This window comes from Alligator mississippiensis, chromosome 2 (assembly GCF_030867095.1).
Source record: "Alligator mississippiensis isolate rAllMis1 chromosome 2, rAllMis1, whole genome shotgun sequence".
In the NCBI taxonomy this organism is placed as follows: domain Eukaryota; kingdom Metazoa; phylum Chordata; order Crocodylia; family Alligatoridae; genus Alligator; species Alligator mississippiensis.
This window is the reverse complement of record NC_081825.1, coordinates 236,134,520-236,156,050: the sequence shown is the minus strand read 5'-3', so window position 1 is coordinate 236,156,050 and position 21,531 is coordinate 236,134,520. Positions and strand designations below refer to the sequence as shown.

The window sequence follows — 21,531 nt, the reverse complement described above, 5'->3', positions numbered from 1 at the left end:
TCTATGAAGATAAAAGATCATTTAGGTGCTATTTGAGAGGTGCTTTCTTCAAGTACCCTATGTAATGTTGCCCAACTAAGATTATTTTTTCAATATAAGACAGTTTGTGTCTCAGTATATTTTTATATAGCTTATTTCATGCCTTAATTATGTCTCATGTGGGCTCTTATAATTGGTTTTGACAGATTCTCTAAATGAATATGAAAGGAAACTTTAAAAAAAAGTGTTTCAAAAGAATTCAAGCTTGAAGAAATTATTCCTTTGGGAAATGAGAGGCTTTAAAACACTTTTTTAAAAAAAGGATTCGTTCAGGGTACTGAATATAAAATTTAGAGCATTTAGGCCTCCAACATAGCTTTAATGTTTAATACATTCATACTTAAAACTCAACTGCATTTAAACCAGGACAAATAGCAAAATTAGGACCCATGCATTCTTTATTTTAATAATTAGACAAATACAGGAAAATTTGCAATAATCTATCAAAACTGTATTTTATCAAGAATTGGAAAGGTGTTTAAAAAACGTATTCACATTCAATTCAGATTATATACAAACCAGTGTCTGTAAAAAAAGAAAACAGCATATGCTTGAGTGTAAAAGAATCCCATTCAAGTCCATATTCCAGCATTCTCAATGACCAAACATATGCTGAAACCATCATAGTGCAGACATGTGCCATAGTCTCTGTTATACTGGTCTCAATGGCATAGTTGCTAAAATAGTATTGGTTAATAAGATGTGTGGAGAAGTTCCTTCCCACTGCATCATCCATCCTGAAATTCCACTCAAATGTACTCCAAGATAACTCCTCCTCACTGCAGTAGAGGCAGGGCAAACGTCCTGTATAGGCCCAGAGGGCCAATAACAGATGCATTTAAGCAGCACCATTCTGTGTGCCTGGAACATCCAGGGTTTGCTTAGTACTCCAAGTTTAGCTATTTTCAGCAGACTTCAGCCCTTGAATATTTGGTTAAAAAAAAATAAAATAAATATTAGGATTTGCCCAGCAAGGGTAGTTTTTAAACATGCTATGTAATGCAGGTGACTACCTTCCAAACTCACTCTCCATAGGTAGCATCTGAATTCAGATGTACTGCATTCATAAGGAGCTTCTAGCTATTTATGTCAGCAGCATTCACTATAACCATGAAAGTGGTTTTTTGTTTACAAAAAAATCTTTTAGGACTGCTTGCTCTGGACTAACTCTCAAAACACAGGGAACGAGGAAGAAAATATATGGCATAAATTCCAGGGGCCACATTTACGTGCACCTAAAACTCAATGTTATGGTTTATGAAACCTTGTGGATGAACAGCTAATAAAGATGACTAATTCAGTCTTGAAGCATGACTCCTTGTCTATTCATTATTGGTCAGTTAAGACTGATGGACCTGTTTGGAACATGGATGAAAGAGGCACTTCTACTGAAGTTACACAATAGAAGAGTCTATATAGCTCTTTCTGCAGCCTAGTGTGTTGTCTACTGTATTTTATTTTAAAAATCAGAAGGGCTAATAGGTACCAAGAATCTTTTGATTATACTAAGCAAACTAGATTGAAACAGGCCAATATAATAAATTAGTGGGTCTTTTTGTCTATCTGTTTTTAAAGGTGGATTGAAACTGAAAGGCAGTGGGCAGGGGAGAGAAATGATACAAAAACATAATGCTTATGCACTGAGATGGATCAAAGCAGCTTTCTCTTTTAAATTTGTGCATTTTGAGGTATAGATACACACGCTAGAAAACAAGCACACATTGTGTAACTTCTACCACAGCCTTCTGCAACAAGTAAAAATTAAGTCCAGGATGATGATCTTAGGCAGTGGAAGACTTACAGTTTAAATGCTTTCAACATTTTGAACTCTTCCTTAAGAGAGAAAACCAAACAGCCATTGAAGTAAAGTGAAAAAGATTATTATTTTGATGGATGCTAGATCCACCACTAAAGAAGTCAGAGTTCCTACAGAGACTACGTGAAACAAAAGACAACTTCTGCATGTTACTAACAGCTCTTAACTGAGACTTGGCTCAGATATGCAAACAGATGATAGTGGTACCAACTTTTGGCAATCCATTTCAATAGAGAGAATAATTGGATAGGCTGCCCAACAAAACACACAGTTGAATTTCTCAGAGATTAAAGTTCATGAGGGGAACAAATAAAGTAAGTTAATACAAGATTTTCAGCTGTTTAAAAATATTTAAAATAAAATTCCCTTAAGTGAAATCTGGAGCAGTGAACTAGTCTTTACAAATGCACAGGCAAGTGTGACCTGGAGAGTCAGAATGAGGTACCGATGATATGGTTACTTTATTAATGCCATCTATAATGAATTGAACAGGCAAATGCAGTGAATGAATAGAATGCAAATACTCTCAGATGAGCAGGGCAAGTGCACCTTATTTTATGTAATTGCCTTAAATTTCCAGATACCAAAATACTATGGCTAGTAGGTCACTCTGGACAATACACAAATGTTTCCTAAGACAGTTAAAGACAACAAGCTTCCTGGTATTCAAGGCAAATCCAAAATCATGCTATCCAATACTCAAACAACAGGCTGAAACCATAAAAGTCTCAGTCCTATGAGCGAACACATTCTCTGAAGCAAAGCCCTTTCTACAGAAAAAAAGCTTTGCTTTAAGGCTCTGATGTGGTGCCTCTTTGTATCAGTTTCATTTATAGGCAAGTAAGTTTAGAAAGGACTCCAATATCAAACCAGAATGCCTGTCAAGAGTTAAACCTCTCCACTTATTACACACTTTGTTGCAGTTCAACTGCAGCAAAAACATTCTTTTAGACTACATAAAACATTCTCCCTCATCTCATTCCCCCTAAGATACCCCAATTCAAAGTGATAATTCAAAGAAACACCAAAACATGATGATTTTAAACAATGAACAAAGCAGATTATGGTGAGATTAAAGTTTATCACCTTCTCAACCCGTCTTCCTTTCACCTGTTCTGGCTCTCTTCTCCCTTTAGCTTTTCCAGGTTTCTCCTCTCTCCTACTCTGCACATTGCATCATCACTGGAAAAAAAGGGCCCCAACAACACTAAGTGATGTCTCACTTAGCTACTGAGTATTGTCAATTAATATACTGCATAATATAAATCAACATTCAACCTTAGGTTTTAGTCTGAAATAAGACAGTGGTTGATACTAAGGGTTAACATAATGGTGAAGTCAACAGTACACTACTTAAGAACTGTAGTGCCATTCAATTTAAGTTTCCTGCATACAAGATGATTTCAGCTACATATTTTTGAAGAGAGAGGTTTAAAGAAAATGGCAGAAGTGCTACTAGCAATAGCTTCCCATCCTCTATACTGAAAAACTGAGGTTCAAGTCCTGTAATGCTGCTGCAAGTGTCTGCCTATTTTGTTCATGGACAAATTTGGCAGGGGGCAAAATAACTACACAATGCAGGCTAGTGGCCATCTAAAGGCAGGGTTTACACTGATATTGTACCAAAATGTTAACCGAAGCACAAAAATAAATCCAGAAATTGCCTTGCAATGTCAGAGTATCAATCCCATAACCTTTTATAATCAAGGATCCAGTTAGGACTTCATGACTGACTTGTTCCAAATTATTCAGTCCAAGTCTCAGTAGCTACATAAGAAATTGGCAGCAGTAGTACTATATGTGTACTCCATGCTTTAGAATGCCACGTATTAGTAAACCAAGTATAGCCTCTAGTTCCAGTGTGAAAATAACCTTTTAAATAAAACTTACTAAGACCAAGCACACTTAGGCACAGAAGCTATGTCATAGTAAAATTATTTTCAGCAGAGATCTTTCTCCCTTACTCCCATTGCTGCAATAGCTAGTCCGTTCCCAGGGATCCAAATTGGGCCAGGACTAAACCTTTTAACATAACTGCTTTAATGGTTTAAGCTAGGGTGACTTTGCTATGTAACCCATTTGAAAAAAGTTGTTTGATTTCTTAAATTTCTTTATTTAACCGTGTGGCAGTCCTGAGTGCCCTTAATGCTGAAAAAATAAAAAAAATAAAAAAATAAAAGAAATCAACCTGTGCCCAGGGGTCATATTGCTGGTGGAAGCATTAGCAACATTTACACAGGTAGTCCTTATTACAGTCTATAACTCAGATAGCTTATGACAATGGCACCAAATTCTGATCCATAAGAAGCCATTTTTATGAAGAACCTTATGGTGCCCAGTGCAGCAGCGGTCTCGGGAAACATGGGAGGAAGGTACCATCAGGGAATCTTGGAGCACTGAACTTCATGTCATGTGAGGACCAAGGAAAAATCCTCTTCTTCCAGATCCATTACAGTCAATAAGAATATCCAAGAAATAACAAATTTCAAGTGTGCTAAATGTAAAATTGGTGGAATGCTAGCTGGTCCATAAAGGGCTGCACCAAGTTGTCTGTGGCAAAGTAGAAAACAAGCCCAAAGGTTATGGAGATTGGAAGAGCTGGTAAGGCCTTCTTGAAGATGGCAAGCAGCAGGAGAGTAAGGCACAGACCCTGAAGAGAAAGATAGGGGGAAAATTATATGGTGGAAATCTAACCAACAAAGAGATAGATTATAGACCACTTTAAGCTTAAAAAGCTAACAAAAGGGTCAGTATGATATATTTTTCTTTTCCTTGGGTGGCTATTTCCATCAGTTAGAACAGTACAGAAGCTAACTCAAAAGGTCCAAGTTTGGCAAAACACTAGAACTTGTTTTGCAAAGCCCAGCGGGACTTGTATGGTTTCCTGAGTTAAAGCTAAATACTGATCTCCCACTGAAATCCACTGGAAAGCTCTCACTGACTTCAGCGATAGCAGAAGCAGGCACTAAATCAAACATATGGAGTTTCCAGTGGATTAAACTGCTATGGCTTTTGGTTAGAGGAATGCAATGAAACATCATCATTACTCAGTGATATTATACTCACAATTAGTATGGCTACAAAACATGCTAAAGTTGTGTTCCAGTCTCCATTTGCTGTTGCTGAGGCTTTGCCAACCAAAACACTGTAGAAAATGAAGTCTCCTAAACCGAGCTTCACTCCCCCTATAACGGAAAGAAAAAAAAAGGGAGAGCATTAAGTAGTATCTGTTTGTTAATACAGCATCTTAGCCAAAGGCCACAGAGGGCAATATGACAAACAATTTTAAAAATACAACGTAAGAGCATCCCCAAGTCACAACTCCTAAATTAAAGAAAAGCAAGGGTTAGAAATACCAGTCATTAAGGAAACTTGCTTTACAATAAACTGGAGTTTTTAATGTGCAACTATACTTGAATATGTGTGGGCCTCACATGCTTATGTTGTTCCGTAGTACCTTACACCTCATCTCTTTGTGCTTCATACTAATAACATAAAAGGCGATAATTTGTCTGGACTGTTTCCTCTGAGCAGCGTTATATAGGTGTAAAGGATTCTGAAGAAGGGAAGGCATGTAACAACTCATGTCAAAGGCCTCCAGTTTCTCTCCTTTGAGTGGTGGTCCATTCGCACATTCTACTGGGAGTGGCTCCAAAGCAGTAGCCAGTCTATGCAAAGATAGGATCTTGAAGCATTACAAGAATGGTGAGCGGCATCAGTCCCTTTTGAAGCCTCTACACCAGGGATAGGCAACGTTTTTTTGGCCGGAGTGTCAAAAAACACCATAATGCCTACCTTGGAAGGTGCCCAAGTGCTGGCATGGCAGAAAAACAAAATGAGGGCAAGGGGTACATGGCAGGATGCCCTGCTTGTGCCCCTTTCCCCCCACCCAAAGCCCCTGCCCCCCAGCCCGGGCTCTGTGGCTGCCAGCAACAGAGCCTGGGCTGCTCTCAGCAGGGCTTGCAGCCAGCCCGGGCTCTGGGCAACTGTAGCAAACAGCAGGCGGAGTGCAAACAGCTGCACCAGGCTCATCACCTCAGTGCCAGGAGCGGGGAAGAGACCAGGGCTCCGCTGCCTCAGGCCCCTCCCCCACTGCCCGCTCTGAGGCACTCCTGCATGCGCCAGTACGGGGCTGATGCAGGAGCCCAGCACAGCTGTTTGGAGCCTCACGGTTGCAGCTGCTCCGGCTCTGGGGAGCTGCTGCCAGCCAGGACCCCTGGCTGCTCCCAGCAGGCAGCTGGGATGCTGCAAGCCCTGCTGGGAGCAGCCCGGGCTCTGTCGCTGGCAGCAGCTTCCCGGAGCTGGGGTTGGCCGCAGCGTGCCAAGCAAAATGGCCTCGCGTGCCATGCTCGGCACACGTGCCAGGGGTTGCCGACCCCTCCTCTACATGCTGCACAATGGTTTTATGATGATGTGAAGAGATCCCCATGTGGCTGCATTATAGATAGCTATTATTAGATTCTGCATTTTCTTGCATATCATATGCCCCAAATAAGATATGCATCTTGTTTTGGAAAGTAGAATGTAGAAAATAAGATTTTTCAGAGTCATAGCCTAGAGCTGGATTTTTTAGGGAGAGACTGAGCTGCAAGATGGCTGCCAGCTTTTCTCTTGGCCAGCATGGATGAAGTCCAGTGTTAACTCTTTCACAGATGCTATCAAACTGCTGCTCAGCCAAAACCTGTGCAAATCCCATAAACAGTGCTGCATCTTGATACAGAGATTATGGCCAACATTCTGTAGTGAAAAAGTAGATCTTTGCTATCTGCTCCACTTTATATAAGTTAAATGAAGCCCACAAATTCCAATTAAATTATTAATGCAAAACTGCGTTGAGCAGGTTCAGGTGTCACCTTATACTTGCTATAGCCATTTTCACAATTGTCATTTTATTTTACTGGTGAAAATGGATTAAATACTATTTTTACTGCCCTGGATACCGGGGAGACGACTTGTTTGTAAGTTTGACATTCTGATTTCTGCAAGGGCCCAGCAGGGGAGGTAATGTTCAGGGGCAACCAACATGGGTTCATTGAGGGCAGGTCCTGCCTGACTAACCTGGTTTCTTTTTATGATCAGGTCACAAAGTCCCTGGACGAGGGTGTCAGGGTGGATGTCATCTTCCTGGACTTTAAGAAGGCCTTTGACACAGTTTCCCACTGCATTTTCTTAAAAAAAAAAAACCAACTAAGTGACTGCAGCACTGATGCCTACACAGTCAGATGGGTGGCAAACTGGCTAGATGGTCGCACCCAGAGAGTGGTGGTAGACGGGTCTTTTTCGACCTGGAGGGATGTGGGCAGTGGAGTCCCTCAGGGCTCAGTCCTGGGGCCTGTACTGTTCAACATCTTTATCAGTGATCTGGATGTGGGTGTGGAAAGCACACTGTCCAAATACACTGATGACACCAAGTTGTGGGGCGAGGTAGGCATGCTGGAGGGAAGGGACAGAATTCAGCTAGATCTAGACAGGTTGCAGAGGTGAGCAGATGAGAACAAGATGGAATTCAATGTAGTCAAATGCAGGGTACTGCATCTAGGGAGAAGGAACCAGCAACACACCTATAGGCTGGGGAACACCTTTCTTGTCAACACACTGGCAGAAAGGGATCTTGGAGTCATTGTTGACTCCAGGATGAACATGAGCTGTCAATGCAAGGAAGCAGTCAGTAAGGCTAACCACACATTGTTGTGCATCTACAGATGCATCACAAGCAGGTCCAGGGAGGTGATCCTTCCTCTTTACGCGGCATTGGTCAGGCCACAGTTAGAGCAGTGTGTCCAGTTCTGGGCGCCGCACTTCCAACAGGGATGTGGCTAGCATTGAGAGGGTCCAGAGGAGGGCCACTCGCATGGTCAAGGGGCAGCGGGGCAGGCCCTATGAGGAGAGGCTAAAGGGCCTGAACCTATTCAGCCTCCACAAGAGAAGGCTGAGAGGGGATCTGGTGGCTGTTTACAAACTCACCAGGGCAGACCAGTGAGAATTGGGGGAAGCTCTGTTCCTCCTGGGCACCACCAGGGGTTACTAAGAAAAACGGTCAAATTGTTAGAGAGAAGGTTCAGGCTGGACATCAGGAGACATTACTTTACAGTTAGAGCTACCAGGCTCTGGAATGGGCTCCCAAGTGACGTGGTACTCTCTCCTACCTTGGGGATCTTCAAGAAGAGGCTGGACAGATATTTGGCTAGGGTGATATAACCGTGGCACCCATTCCTGCCTGGGGCAGGGGGTCGGACCTGATGATCTGTTTAGGTCCCTTCAGACCCTAAGCACTATGAAACTATTTGCCAATTCACACACCTATAATCGAGAAAAACATTCCAGTGTCCTCCTGTGTCTCCGACACAATCTTCATTATAGTAGTTCTAAAAGGCACTGAGTGTAATTATGATGGATCTTGCAGATTAAATGGGTATTTGTGGTTCAGCAATATGCAGACCCTGGAAAAATGTACAAATCAATGTATTCATTTTTATGGTAATTACCACTTTGGCAGTGACATTAGAAATGTAACATTCAATTAACAGTGCTTTTGTAAACAGATGTAATGAAGACTTCCTGTATATTTGTTTCTTTAAATAAGACTCAAACAGTATCTTAGCTTTGTTTCAACTCCTTAAGTCAAAGGTGTCAAACATCTGGCCAGTGGACCAGATCCAGCCCCTTGGATGCCTTCATCTAGCCTGCATCTTTCTCCTACACATCACTGCATCTGGCACAAGCCTTGTTTTGCAGGAATACAGAGAGAGCTAGGACCCAAGCTGGCACTTTTTAAAGAGGAACAGCTGAGAAGTGATCTTATGTCTGACAGGCCATTGGCAGAGAACTCAACCTTCCTTCTACCTCACCTCTGCAGGCCTCCTTTTGTTTCTTTTCTAGTGGCAGCAGCCACTTCTGCTGCAATTCCCATGGAGCCCTGACTCCAAGTTCCCCCCTGCCAAAGGAAAAAGACTTGGAGTACTGCTTTCTTGGCTGAATCTGATGCTGCCTCCTGCCCCAGACTTTCCCTTCAGCAACTGTTCACTCCTTTATGCTGTTTCGCTCCCTCCTTCTTGTCCCCCTGATAAGGGTTCGTGACACTATTTTGTAAGTGGGTCCTCCTTCTCTTCCCACCTTATTTTTTCCTGCCACTACTGCCTCCACCAGTCTCCCACTACCTTTTAGACAAAGAACTAATTCACTAAAGACATACTTTGCAGTAGGATGAAGTTGCAGAATATATCTTCTACAGTGAATTTTGGTCTTCCATACTCCAGATAAATGCATTATTTGCTCCTCACCTCAGAATTATCTTGCGTCTGCTACTAAACTATGATAAACGTCCCTTCCCCCACAAAGGAGTTCTCAACAGTTCTATTCTGAATGGCCATATCTTAAGTATTCTGTAAAGTTATTTCTTACCCATATACTCTTACAGCTGGATTAAACTCTCACACAGAGGCCCATCAGCATTGCTCTTGGATTTGAAGGGTGGCCCTCTTATGTATGGGCTCAACATACTACCCCTAGTCTCTCAGCACAGAAGCAGTGTTACATGACCACCTTCAGCTCAGTATTTCTGTACTGTCATTGTGATCTCCCTGTACATTTGGGGGACCCACTCTTCAGGCTGCAACACTGTGGAAAAGGACTCCCTAGACCAGTGGTTTTCAAACTGAATTCTGTGGAATCCTGGGGTTCCATGATAGATCATCAGGGGTTGTACAGACTGGGGGTAACAGTATAGTAGACTGGGAGGTGGTGCACCACCACTGCTGGGTTGGGTTGCCTGGCTCTACGTCAGCTCAAATGGCCTGCAGAGCCAGGTGTAGGGGTTCTGAGGCAGAACAAGTGATATGAAACTGCTCCACAACTTTAAGAAGTTTGAAAATTACTGCCCTAGACTACGTCTGTCCAACTGGCAGCCTGTACGCCATATGTGGACCATAAGAGGTTAAGCTGCAGACACTGGGCTTCTGCCTGGCTATAACTCCCCTTACTGCTCTGGCTACAACAGCAGCTGGAGTCTCCAGGCTCCCCCTTCCTCCCCCAGCTTCTACGTTCTACACCTGTCCCAGGGGGCAGTTTGGCACAGCACAGCATAGTGCAAGTTGCTCAGGACAAGGCTAGGACCAGGTGCCATATGGTTTAGCAATGAGGGAGCACCTACAAGGGGTCATTGGAGCAGATGTGGGTGGAGAGGGGAGGGGTGCCCATGTAGGTATGCACAGCAGCAAGGAGTGGAGTGTAGGTGTCCAGTGCAACAGGAGGTGGTACCCATGTGGTGTGCTGCCCAAGGGTTCATATTCCATACTGGTGTAGCCTGTGCAGCCACTGCCAGGGAGATCCATTTAGACATGGGGCAGCTCTGCCCCAGACTACTGCCTTTTGACAGAGCCTCAGAATGAAGTCAGATTAGAAGGGAAAACAAAAAACCCACAAAAGAAACAGAGGTAGTCTTTGTGATAAAGAAAAGGAAAAAAAAAAAGGTGACCAAACGCCAAACATGAGAGCAAGTTGTGCTCGTGGCGTGGGGAAAGTAGTGGGCGCGGCCTGATAGCCGCGAGATCGGCGGTCCCGGGCTGATTGGCAGGGGGCGGGCGGATGCAGCCCGTTTAAAAGGAAAAGCGCGCGCACCAAAAAGCTGGGACCCACGCCATATCGGAGAGGCCTGATCACCCTCACCGGAGGTCCTGCGTCCACGAAATCCCTTCCCCCCGGACGCCCCCATCACGACCGAATTAGAGCTCTTGAGTTAACAGCGAGTTTATTCTTGAAACTGCTGTAAAGGAAACCACCTATACGAAAGTGTGAGTAAAGTATTTATTTGTTACACTGCCTCCTTGGTGTTTTCTGTCGACACAGGAGGAGGAGGAACAAGGCCCCGTAACCCTTTCTTCCCCAGCCTGTTCGCGCAGCACTTTTCTGGGTCCAACCACCCACCGTCAGGTTGGTCAGTCTTTAACTAGGCAAAAGCCAATCCAAATAGGTGTGATGTATGTAGGTACAGGAATTAAGAAAAACTTTACTTTGAGAGTACTGCTTCTCAGTTTTCCTTCATAAACCTCTTGTGGGGCAATTTATCAGACATTCAGCTCCTGGCTCATCATTTTCTTTCAACCCCTCATCTCCCTGGGGTTCCTCAGATATACCTTGCAGATTACAGTCACCTATTCACTATGACCTATCCAAAGACTTTCCTATTAAATGTGCCAGATGTTCATTCAGGATTGCATTCACTGCTCTAAACTAATTCTTTTGGTTTCTTCTACTTATACCATTAAAACTTTTCACAATGTGGAGCCTTTAGAAACAGTGAATGTAGGCACACACACACACTTCTGTTCTATCAAACAGGTGTTGTGCCAGATTAAATGCTGATCTGTCAGAAAAGGAACCAAGCTCAACACCAAATAAAATTGTGCAGAGCAGCACATTTCAATGCAATTAGACTTCTAGACTACAAGAGCATTAACAAGATTATTTTCATGCTGGTGGAAAGGTTTAATGTTAAAACTTGAAAGTAAATGTAGAAACTTCGGAACATTTAGAACATCCAAAAGTGAGACTAACACTGGTAAAATTCCTTTCTGACTACATTAAAAATGCCTAATTTAACTGAAAACAAAGTGTTCAAAAAAAAAGAAAAGGAAGTATATACATAGTTGGGACTAGCAGTTTGTCTTGGTCTCAGTTCTAGGAGGCCTTTCAAGAGAAAGCTGCAGAAGAAAAATGGCACCTTGCAGTTTGTCATTAATTTTAGGTTTTAGCATCCGCCTATAGGGCTTGGAATATTAAGCTTTCAGCACAAAATTCAATGAGGGCTTTGTGAACTCATCTCCACCATCATAATCAAAACAATATTAAAAAAAAAAAAAAGCAACATGCTGCCTCCCTTAAGAATGCAAAAACAGTGGTTTGCAGTAACAAATTATATCACTTCTTACTCTACACAACACCAATAAATGTTAAAACAGTTCTCTCTTCAGTCAAACGCAAATGCATGCTCTGGATATCAAAAGTTATTTGCTCAAAAGTAACTTGATGAAAATGGAGTACAGACATTAGAACACACATTATACTCATAATAAGCATGTAAGTTTCATTTCAGTGTTTTGAACACTGAGAAAACAAAGTAAATGGCTAGCAAGCTCCCAAACTGAATTCTCCAGCAGCCTTCTAACCAGTTCAAGTTGGCTAACAAGTCTGACTCACAGCACTGCATGTTTATCCTTACTTTAAACTGGTTGTAGAAGTATGACGAGATGCAAACACCCCAGTTGCAGTGTTTTTCATTTCAAATACTGAGGGAGGATAAGTGAGAGATTCCTAAACCTAGATGCTAGACAATTTCAAACAATCCCTTAATTTTTTTTAAATGTTCAAGAATATAGCCAACCCACCCACACAAGAAATAACTAACCACTTGGTAATAGGGGTGCACTGATAGAGATTTTTTTGGGCTGATACCGATGGCGAATTTTTAACGAGCCGTATAAGCCGATACCAATCTGACTGCCAATATGCAGCCTGGCAGCTTGGAGAGCAATGTCTGGCTGGTAAGTCTGTTGTGGGGGAAGGGGCAAAGGGGGAGGGATCGGGTATGGGGGGGCAGACTGAGGCTCCCGCGGTGAGGGAGGGAGTGGAGCAGTGGTAGACACTGCCCAGCCGGGGTGGGAAGTGGGATGGAGCTGCAGCTCATCTGTGGGGTGTAGGGAGGAGGGGCACATACCCTGGGAGGGCATGGGGGTCATGTGCCCCCTGGATCTGTGCATGGGGTGAGGGCAGGCTGCTGCTGCAGGCTGGCACCAGGCTCTTCCTGGAACTGGGGATAGACCACACAGCACTCGGAGCAGGGAGCAAAAAAAGTCTCAAAAAAAAAAAAAAAAAAAAAATTTAAAAAAGAGGACTAAGGGAAGACTTAAGTTTTCAAATACCTGAAGGGCAATTACAGAAAGGATGGAGATGGGCTTTTCTGTGTGGACACAGGAGACAGGACTAGGAGCAACGGCCTCAAACTGTAGCAGATGCAATTCAGGTTGGAGATTAGGAGGAACTTTCTGACTACAAGGGTGGTCAAACATTGGAACAGGCTATCTAGAGGTTGTGGAATCTCCATTCTTGGAAATTTTCAACAGCAGATTGCACAGATACTTGGCTGGCATGGTTTACTCAGGATTGATGGTGTCTTGAGCAGGGGCTAGACTAGATGTCCTTGTGAAGTGCCTTCCAGACCTACTCTCCTATAATGCTGTAAGGGCCTCCACTAATCTCAACCATGGCAGTGTCATATAGGAAGTGAAGCAGTCTGCTACATAGATAAGCCCTAAACTATTTAGAGTTTTCCAGGCCCAACACTAACTTCTTGTCCAATTGGAAATCAAAGTATGACAATGCAGGTTCTCAGACAATGACATCATATACTCATAGCAAGATGCTGTACATGACAAGCAGGCTGCTGTAGCAAAATAAGCAACCAATTACATTATCCATTAGCTTCAGTTTCTAGTTTTACACTACTTTGTGCAGTGTATTACAGTAGTTCAGGGGAGGCCAACCCATGGCAGGTGTGCCACAGGTAGCACAGACAGCTTGTGTGTGTGGCACAGAGCAGGTGGGACAGCGTAGGGAATACAGCAACAGACAGAGCAGGAAGCAGAACAACAGATGGAAAAGTCTGGCTTGGGAAAGTGACCGGTGTGGCATGCCTGCCAGAAAGGTTGCCCCCCTGCAGTTATCTAACCCTGAGGTGAAAGGCATGAATTGCAAATGCAAGTCAATCTCCTTTGTGACAGACAAGCAGCAGATGAGGAAAACAAACCAACAAGCAAATACATAGGTTGCGGTTGCTATATGAACATCTAAAAACAGATAGGCACCTAACCTGATTTAAGTTATAAACCTGGAGGATCAAAAGAAAGAAAGAAAAAAATGCTCAACACTCCCCCCTCAATCTTTTGCAGCACCTTAAACAAAAATGAATGAGACTTAGGTCTATATTTATTTGGTCTGAGAATGATACTCACTTTCTTCTGGGTCCTCACTGGTTTGGGAGTTACTGGGAAGAGCTTGGACAGCAGCTCGGGATTCAGGAGTAGACTCAATGGGCCCTATTCTACTATCTCTTTGTTGCTGCCATTCTTGACTGAATCCTCCATCCTCTACTTCAGCCTCTTCATTCTGAGTCTGGTTTGCTGGGGCTCAAGAAAAGAAAAACAGCATTCAAAACCTGTGTCAAAAGCATTTGTCTAACATGTTACGTCATGTGAGAACAAAGGATGCCATATTCCATGTTTATTAAGTAACCATATTCATATGCATAATGCAACATTTAAAAAATGTCACCTAAGATTTTAATTCTCTCCTTAAAATGACTATTATGGAAGACAACATGTATTCTGTAGTAAACTGAACCTAAGCGCTGTAATAAAAATCACTAAATACTCTAGTGCTCTGGTATGGTAAAGTAGAATTTCTATAACAGCTTCATTTAATGTTTACAAAGTGTTGAGTAATTAATGTTATTTATTATTGCATTAAATTCTTTAGTCGGGGAAGTGTGCAGGGGCTCTTTGAGACAGAGATAAGTACAACTGTAGAGTTTAATATAAGTATCTAGCTACACATCTTTTTAATAGCACTGACAAAATTTGTCATCTTTATGCTTTTGAATTAACAATCCAAAAAAAGATGAATAAGCAGATCGTATCTCTGAAGTACTTTTAAGCAGTGTGTAAATTCAGGAACATTATACTGCTTTTGCCTACACTTTGCACAGATTCTCAGGGTTAACCCCATAACCACAAGGAAACATTTCTTTGTTCAAATATTTTTAATTTATTTTGTGCATTACTGTAGCTCCAGACATGGACCAGGACTGCACTTTGTTAGACACTGTACAAACAGCACAGGAATAATGATCCCTCGCCCAGAGAGAAATGAGACTCAAGACTAACTGTGGCACAATGGTTAGGACAAGTAACATACATTTTACAGATTATTTAAGTGGGAGGTTATTTTGTCATTCGCAACATGTCAAGAGAGGTTCCTAAGCCCCTGAATATAGGTGTTGCCTTCCCACAACTATCTACCCAACAGTGCTGAACTGGGCTCAGTCAGTAACTGCTACTGTTGGGATAAGTAACAAATAGAAGGTACAAGCTCCATAAAAAACAAGTAGCTACAAGATTATTAATTGCACCTTAATTGAACATTCTTTGCAGTCTAGGCAAAACCTTCATTTCTAATGAGACTGTCATCCTGAGGGAAGAAAGAAATAATTTTTCACTTTACCTGTGCACCAAGTAGATTTAAAAAAAGACTATACCTAAAAGCAGAGAGGTGTCCCCAATTGTTCTAAAATAAGGTGGTAATGCACCTAGAAGAGCATATAAAAAGATACCCTTACCTTGTTTGTCGTAAGTGGAGTTTTTGGAATTTTTCCGTTGGGTTTCTGGGTCTTCCTCAGCCATATTCACTAGCCATATCATTGTTGCTATTGAAGAAAACAATTTGATCAACAGAGCACATGAGAGAGAAACTCTGGAACATTGTACTAACAATGGAACACTTGCACTGGTTCATTAATTCTTTCTTGGTTTTTTTATTTTTTTTTTTAACCATAGCTATAGTCTGCCACAGACAATTTTACTCCCTTATTAAATAAAGGCATATTAATAGTTGGAGTAAAGTCTGTTGCAGACACAATATGCACTTGCTAGATCTGGTTTTAATATATATTGAAAAAAAGTCTTCATAAAAGTCAAGTTGCAGCTGCTTCAGAGAAGCAGTTTCCATTTATGAGTGCAATGAAACAGTGAATTGATAATTTTGCTCCTTCTATATATGCTAAAATAACCAGATTTTCACTGGGAATGATAGCAGACTAGATTGAATGTATGTTAGAGGCAGAATCTGTGCCCATCTGAATTGCTTCTCTTTTTAACAGGGTGATCAGTTCTCATACATTTTAAAAATTCAGTTCTGAAGTGAAAAATTCACAATTTAAATTGAACAAATGTGTTATTTCTCCATTCTAACTTCCACTGCCTGGGTAAAGAAAAAGGCTCAGGAAGCTTCTGGTAGATGTTGCCTTGGCAGAGCTGGGACAATAACACAAAAATCAAGCCCTTTGTCTTCCTTCCAGACCTTCTCTGCTAAACAACCATTTTGGGTCTACAATGACATTGTATTAAAATATTTTCTGACTCAAAATATTTTGAAGGCTTTACAGGTCACTTTGGTGTCTCACAACTAGTGTGCATAAAAAATGTCAATGGAGAAATAATACATAAAGATATGATTTGTAACTACCTAGTCTGCTGAATTAAATTTTATCATAGTTATTAGATTTATATCCTGCCCTATCCAAAAGGCTTAGTGGTGCATATATTTTATAATTTCTTACATAATACCTTGAAATGGTGAAATCAACACAAATAAACTGCATGCACCTCTAACTAGATTTTTTCAAATGACTGCCTTTCAGTGTTCATTTTCCAATTTTATACAAAACACTACTATCTGTTTCAACATCCAGTCCCCCCACTCAATTACCTGGGTCCAGTCCCCCCACTCAATTATTTCTGGGTATTTTATACTTTGCTTTCTACAGTATCTTTCATAGATGATATTAAACTTTATAAAACAACCTGCTTAACACCCATGATGTAGTATTGGCTCAATTTTACATGAGGCACCTGATCACAGAGTGAGTTGGGATCAAAGCTGGGAGGAAGAGGAATAAAAATTACAGTGTAATTTCTGACCCTTGGGGTATGCCTAGGATTAAAGATGTAACTGTAGCTTGAGTACTAATAGGAACAAAAGTACAGCTGATCAGACTTTTGATACCCATGTACCAGGAGGTCTCAAAAAAGTTCTGCAAGCAATGCTCAAATTAAATATTTGGAAAAGGTAAAGCACACTGGCATTCTTACTGAAGTGAACCTTACAAGGTACTCCAGCCTTTTTGTATCAGCCTATCAGGCAGGAACCCGATTAATTTAAAATCTGATTTCTAGAAGAAAGAGCTTTCTTCCCACTGCACCAGAATCTCAAACGCTGCACTTGAAAGGTTGTGTATGCAACTTTACCCTTGCCTAGCATTTCATTTTGGGTCTTCCTTTCCTGGGAAACCAAAGCTTTCCTTAAGCAGCAGGAGTAAAACTGGTCTGATTCCTGCTATTTTTATAGTGCTACAGTTTAGCAAACCCCTGAGTAACACAAGAGGAACATACACCCCCACCCAACACCAGGACATTGCAACCAGAACTGTAATTCTAAAAAAAAAGTCCTGCAGATATTGATAGCATAGAGATCCTCTCTTCACCAATGTAAGCTTCTTCCCAGAAGTGAGTAGATTATCCATCTGTAGGACTTGCACAAGTATTTTCAAAATAGAAACAAAGCATTTTTCTTAATGCGACAGATTCAGATTTGACTGATACTGTTAAGACCCTTTACCATTGTTTTTCTTTTCAGGAAAGAAGAATAGTATGTGCTGTTCTTACTCTGCAGGATCTTAGAACATGTTTCAGGTTTCTGAGCCAATAACAAATGGAGAACTGACACCCAAGGAAATGGAATGTGAACTCTAGCTGCACACGCAACAGAACATAAAGCAAAGGCAGTCAGTGGGATTACTAAATCTCTTTTAACTCCAGGTGAGGCAGGTGATCACAAATTTAAAATCATTACTGTAATATACTTACACGAGTAGATAAGTGCTGGGAAAAGAGTTTCATTTCTCTCTTGAGCTGTTTCAACAAGCATACGGAGAGGACCTTTAGGACACAGGACAGCAACCAGATCTGGAAGGGATTGCAGAGATGCTTGACTCCAGCATTATAAACTTGTTTTAAAAAAAAAGGTTCCTATTTAACAGTGCTTGCAGGAATTGATAACTGGAAGCCCTTTAGAATACTACTTTCAATCTAGGTGTTGTTAAAAGTGATGGAAAGCACATGCGAGCTACCTGACCCGTTCTTGCTCCATATTGAATTCGTCTCAATTATCAGACATTCAAGACCAGAACAAGCCTCCCTTCAAGTCATCTCCTCCTCACTAATCCCTTAAAACAGGGGCTGTCAGCCAGGGGTATGTATATACCCAGGGGTACTTAGAAAGGTTGTAGGGCAGGGGCGAGCAATTATTTTGGGTGGAGGGCTGCTTACTGAGTTTTGGCAAGCCATCGAGCAGCATGACAGGCAGCCAAGGGCAGATTAATATTAATTTTCTAAATTTTTTAGGGGCTCTGTGGGTTGGATAAAATGGGCTGGCAGGCCGCATTTTGCTCACCCCTGTTGTAGGGGGTATGCGTAAGTGGAGCATGCCCCAGGTGGGGCACAGCAATGGCGTCTCCCCTGGCATGTTCCCTCAGTTTGCCTCTTACCCGGGGGAGGGGGAGGAGGAGGGAGAAGAATGCATTGGGTGCCACTGGCCCCACACAGCACACCATGGCACCTCCCCACCCCAGCTTGTTCTCTTGACTGACCGGGAGGCAGAGTCAGTCCAAGAGCAGCAGCCTGCCCCCACCCCACCCCCCAATCCATACAGCGAGCCCCCGCCACCTGCACTGTGGGTGCAGAGCCATCTCATGAGGGGGGGCAGGTGGGGAGAGGAGCTGGGACTCGCTGTACTTGAGCAATTTCTTCCTTTGTGGCCAAGCCCTGCCCATCCCTCACTCCTGGGCCTGCAAAGCCTCTGCCAGAGGCCACGGGGCTCCTCCTAAGGCCACCTGGTTAGGACCCCGTGAGGGCTTGAGGCTACTTGTAGGCTGCTGCATACAAGCACGCACACTCCGTCTGGTTGAAACTTTGAGACAGAAGGGGTACACTTGTTAAAAAAGGTTGAAAACCCCTGCCTTAAAGTCTACCACTATTATTAAGAGTATGAACCCCAGTTATACAGAGAGGCCAGTGTCCTTCACTCTTGGGCACCTCAGCTGGTGCGCAGGAGTGAGACCCATCTAGTCAAAAGCCCTGTACTCCAGGAGTGGGCAATTATTTTGGCTGGAGGGCCACTTAATGAGGTTTGGTGAGCTTTCGAGGGCCACATGGATAGCCCTGTCCCTTGATAGCTGCCCTGCCCTGATTGCCATCTTGGGACCAGAAGTCCCGCCCCAAATCCTTACCTTTGCCACCAGAAGTCCCTCCCCTTGCCTCCCAGAAATACTCCTTTTGGGGGTGGGGGGCTTGCCATCTTAGAACCAGAAAAAAAATCCCAAATCATACAATAAAAGTCAAACACCTATTATAACATTTTAATTTTATGACAAAAAATATTTTTGTTATGACTTGTGTATATAGAGACAATTGAGTAATAACTCAAAAATAAAGTCTTAGTCTTGTATATCGTGTGTGTGTGTGTGTGTGTGTGTGTGTGTGTGTGTGTGTGTGTGTGTGTGTGTGTGTATGGTGGGGTGGGAGGGTATGTTGAGGGGTGCATATGTGGGTGTGTGGTATTCATGGGGTGTGAGGGAGAGTGGGGGAATGTGGGGGGGGGCTGACCCCTGCTTCCCCACAGAGTCCCAATGGGGTAATGTTGGGGGGGGAGGGCGTATACATGGGCACCTTGCTCCCACCCTCGTGGGCAGAAGGGCTGGGCAATTCGATGGGTGCTGCAGGCTGGATGAAAATGCCTGGTGCACTGGATTTGGCCACTGGGCCATATTTTGCCCACCCCTGATGTCCTCAGTGTGTGACGCACAAAAACACACATTTTTATGCTTAAGATGGCAAAGGCCTTCCACCCCTTGGGTCTACAGGCCTGTAAGGTATTCATGAGTCCTCATTACAGAATGAATGTAGTAATACTTTCACTTTAGCCAACTGAACTTAAGTCTGCAGCAAGGCTTCCTAGCTGCTGCAGGAAACTGGAATATGTGGCAAATTAAATTTAAAATTTGCAAATTTTACCAAAATAAATAAGCAAATAGAAAAAAAGCAATCCAACAGCAGGGATACCTTTACTTAAAGTCTCTCATCCTGTCCCAAAATTCTGGCTTTCAGCATGCTGTATACTTTTTTTTTACCTAAAACAAATGATAAAGTTTGGCAGAGCAAAAAGCTGGGGATTTTGAGTATTGGCCAATAAACATCTGGGTCTTCCGACATCCAGGAAGGCATTTTATGCAGTTTCAGCAATCAAGAGACAACAGAGAGATTGCATCTCTTCTCTCCAGCATTTCAGACAGAAGTTTATATGTGAAGCAAGGACTTCATTCCAAATCATTGCTACTCCACTACAGTCCATCGTAATACCTACTGAATATCAACTGTAATAAAGTTGTGTAAGAGTAATGGTCAAGAAATTATGCAGGAGTGCTGATTCACTGAGTCTTACATTTGAAAGCTTGTCTAACTTTATCCCAACTACAAACATAGTTGGTCTGATAAAAGATATCACCCTAAGAAATCTTGCCTCAACCATAGCAAAACAGGGCTGAGGGAGGGACCCAGCAGGGCTGGGGGAGGGGGGAGACTGCAGGTGGGGTTTAATTTTAATAATGGATTTGGGGGATTTTATCAGAGAATTTGGGATTTTTTTTTTAAATCAGAGAAAACCAGGATCCTTGCTGATAAATCACTCATATTCAATGTAATAAAACAATTACGAGTTTAGTTGCTGACTGTGAAGCCTAGCAATGGCTCAATGCTTAGCTTATTTACAAACCATCTAAAGAGTCAAACCCAATTAATAACGACATCTAATTGTTATGCCCTTGTTGTATTGTATCTTTTCCTTCCTATTCATTGTCATCAACTGTCAAAGTCTACAATTACATGCTCAAGTGTGTGTGTGGGGGGGGGGGGGAGGGGGGAGGGAGGGAAACACCTTCACCTCTTCAGAGGAATCTAGTCCTCAAGAACACTAGGAAACCATGGAAATGGATGAAATTTGATCAGTTATTTCTACAATATGAAAAACGTCGACCTTATTATCTTTACCATTCATCTCCATCTTTTACTTTACATTAGGGATGTGAAAGGTTAAGCAATTAATCATTTAACAGATAAGCCCAATTAGCTTACTGGTTATTGTTTAGCATGGGGAAGGGTGCAGCCTGGCAGGGAAGGGGGTGGGAAGGGAAACCATTGCAGTGCCCCAGCAGGAACTGGAAGACAGCAGGGCAGGTAGGAGGGGCAAGGGGGAGAACTAGTACCCACAGCCTAGGATAGCAGCTCCCAATCTGTGGTCCATATACCATGAGTGGTACGCAGACAACCCGTCAGTGGCATGCAGTAGCAGCAGGCGGAGGCACTCAGGTCACTTGTGCCCAGCACAGGTGCCCAGTGGGGTGTGGCTCTGGCCAGTGCTGCACATCACAGTGATGGGCACAGCCTCTGCCAGCCCATCTGTATTGCCAGTGCTCACCACGTGCATATGCAGCTGTTGCATTTGCCAGGCATAGGAGAGAAGCCCCACACACTGGAGGCAGCTGCCTTCCCCATCGGGACTGCATAGTACAGGAGGGAAGCCCCAGGCACCTTCCCCTATGGGGAAGGAAGGCAGCCGGTTTGAGTACGCGGGGCTTCCCTCCCATGTCTGATGAGTGTGCGGAGTGCCGTCGATTCAGACTGCCCAGCGGAGGATGCACCCCTCGCTGCAATGTGTGCCACTGGCTGGAGCTGCGCCCCACTAGGCACCCAGAGCACTCCCGCCTGCTGTTGTACCATAGGAGGGAGTATGGGTGG

General features: G+C 43.0%; 1 protein-coding gene across 2 annotated transcripts in view; it reads right to left on the bottom strand.

The window, feature by feature from the left end:
* Positions 1 to 419: 419 nt before the first annotated feature.
* Positions 420 to 21,531, bottom strand: part of PSEN1 (presenilin 1) — a 54,653-nt gene continuing 33,541 nt past the window's right edge. For both annotated transcript variants that reach the window (XM_006272557.4, XM_019496559.1), the window contains exons 7-11: positions 17,548 to 17,646; positions 15,243 to 15,329; positions 13,861 to 14,034; positions 4,922 to 5,040; positions 420 to 4,505 (exon numbers count right to left, since the gene is read on the bottom strand). In XM_006272557.4, the coding sequence (XP_006272619.1) occupies positions 4,350 to 4,505; positions 4,922 to 5,040; positions 13,861 to 14,034; positions 15,243 to 15,329; positions 17,548 to 17,646 (635 nt within the window). In that variant the 3' untranslated portion in view covers positions 420 to 4,349. The remainder of the gene's footprint in view (positions 4,506 to 4,921; positions 5,041 to 13,860; positions 14,035 to 15,242; positions 15,330 to 17,547; positions 17,647 to 21,531) is intronic.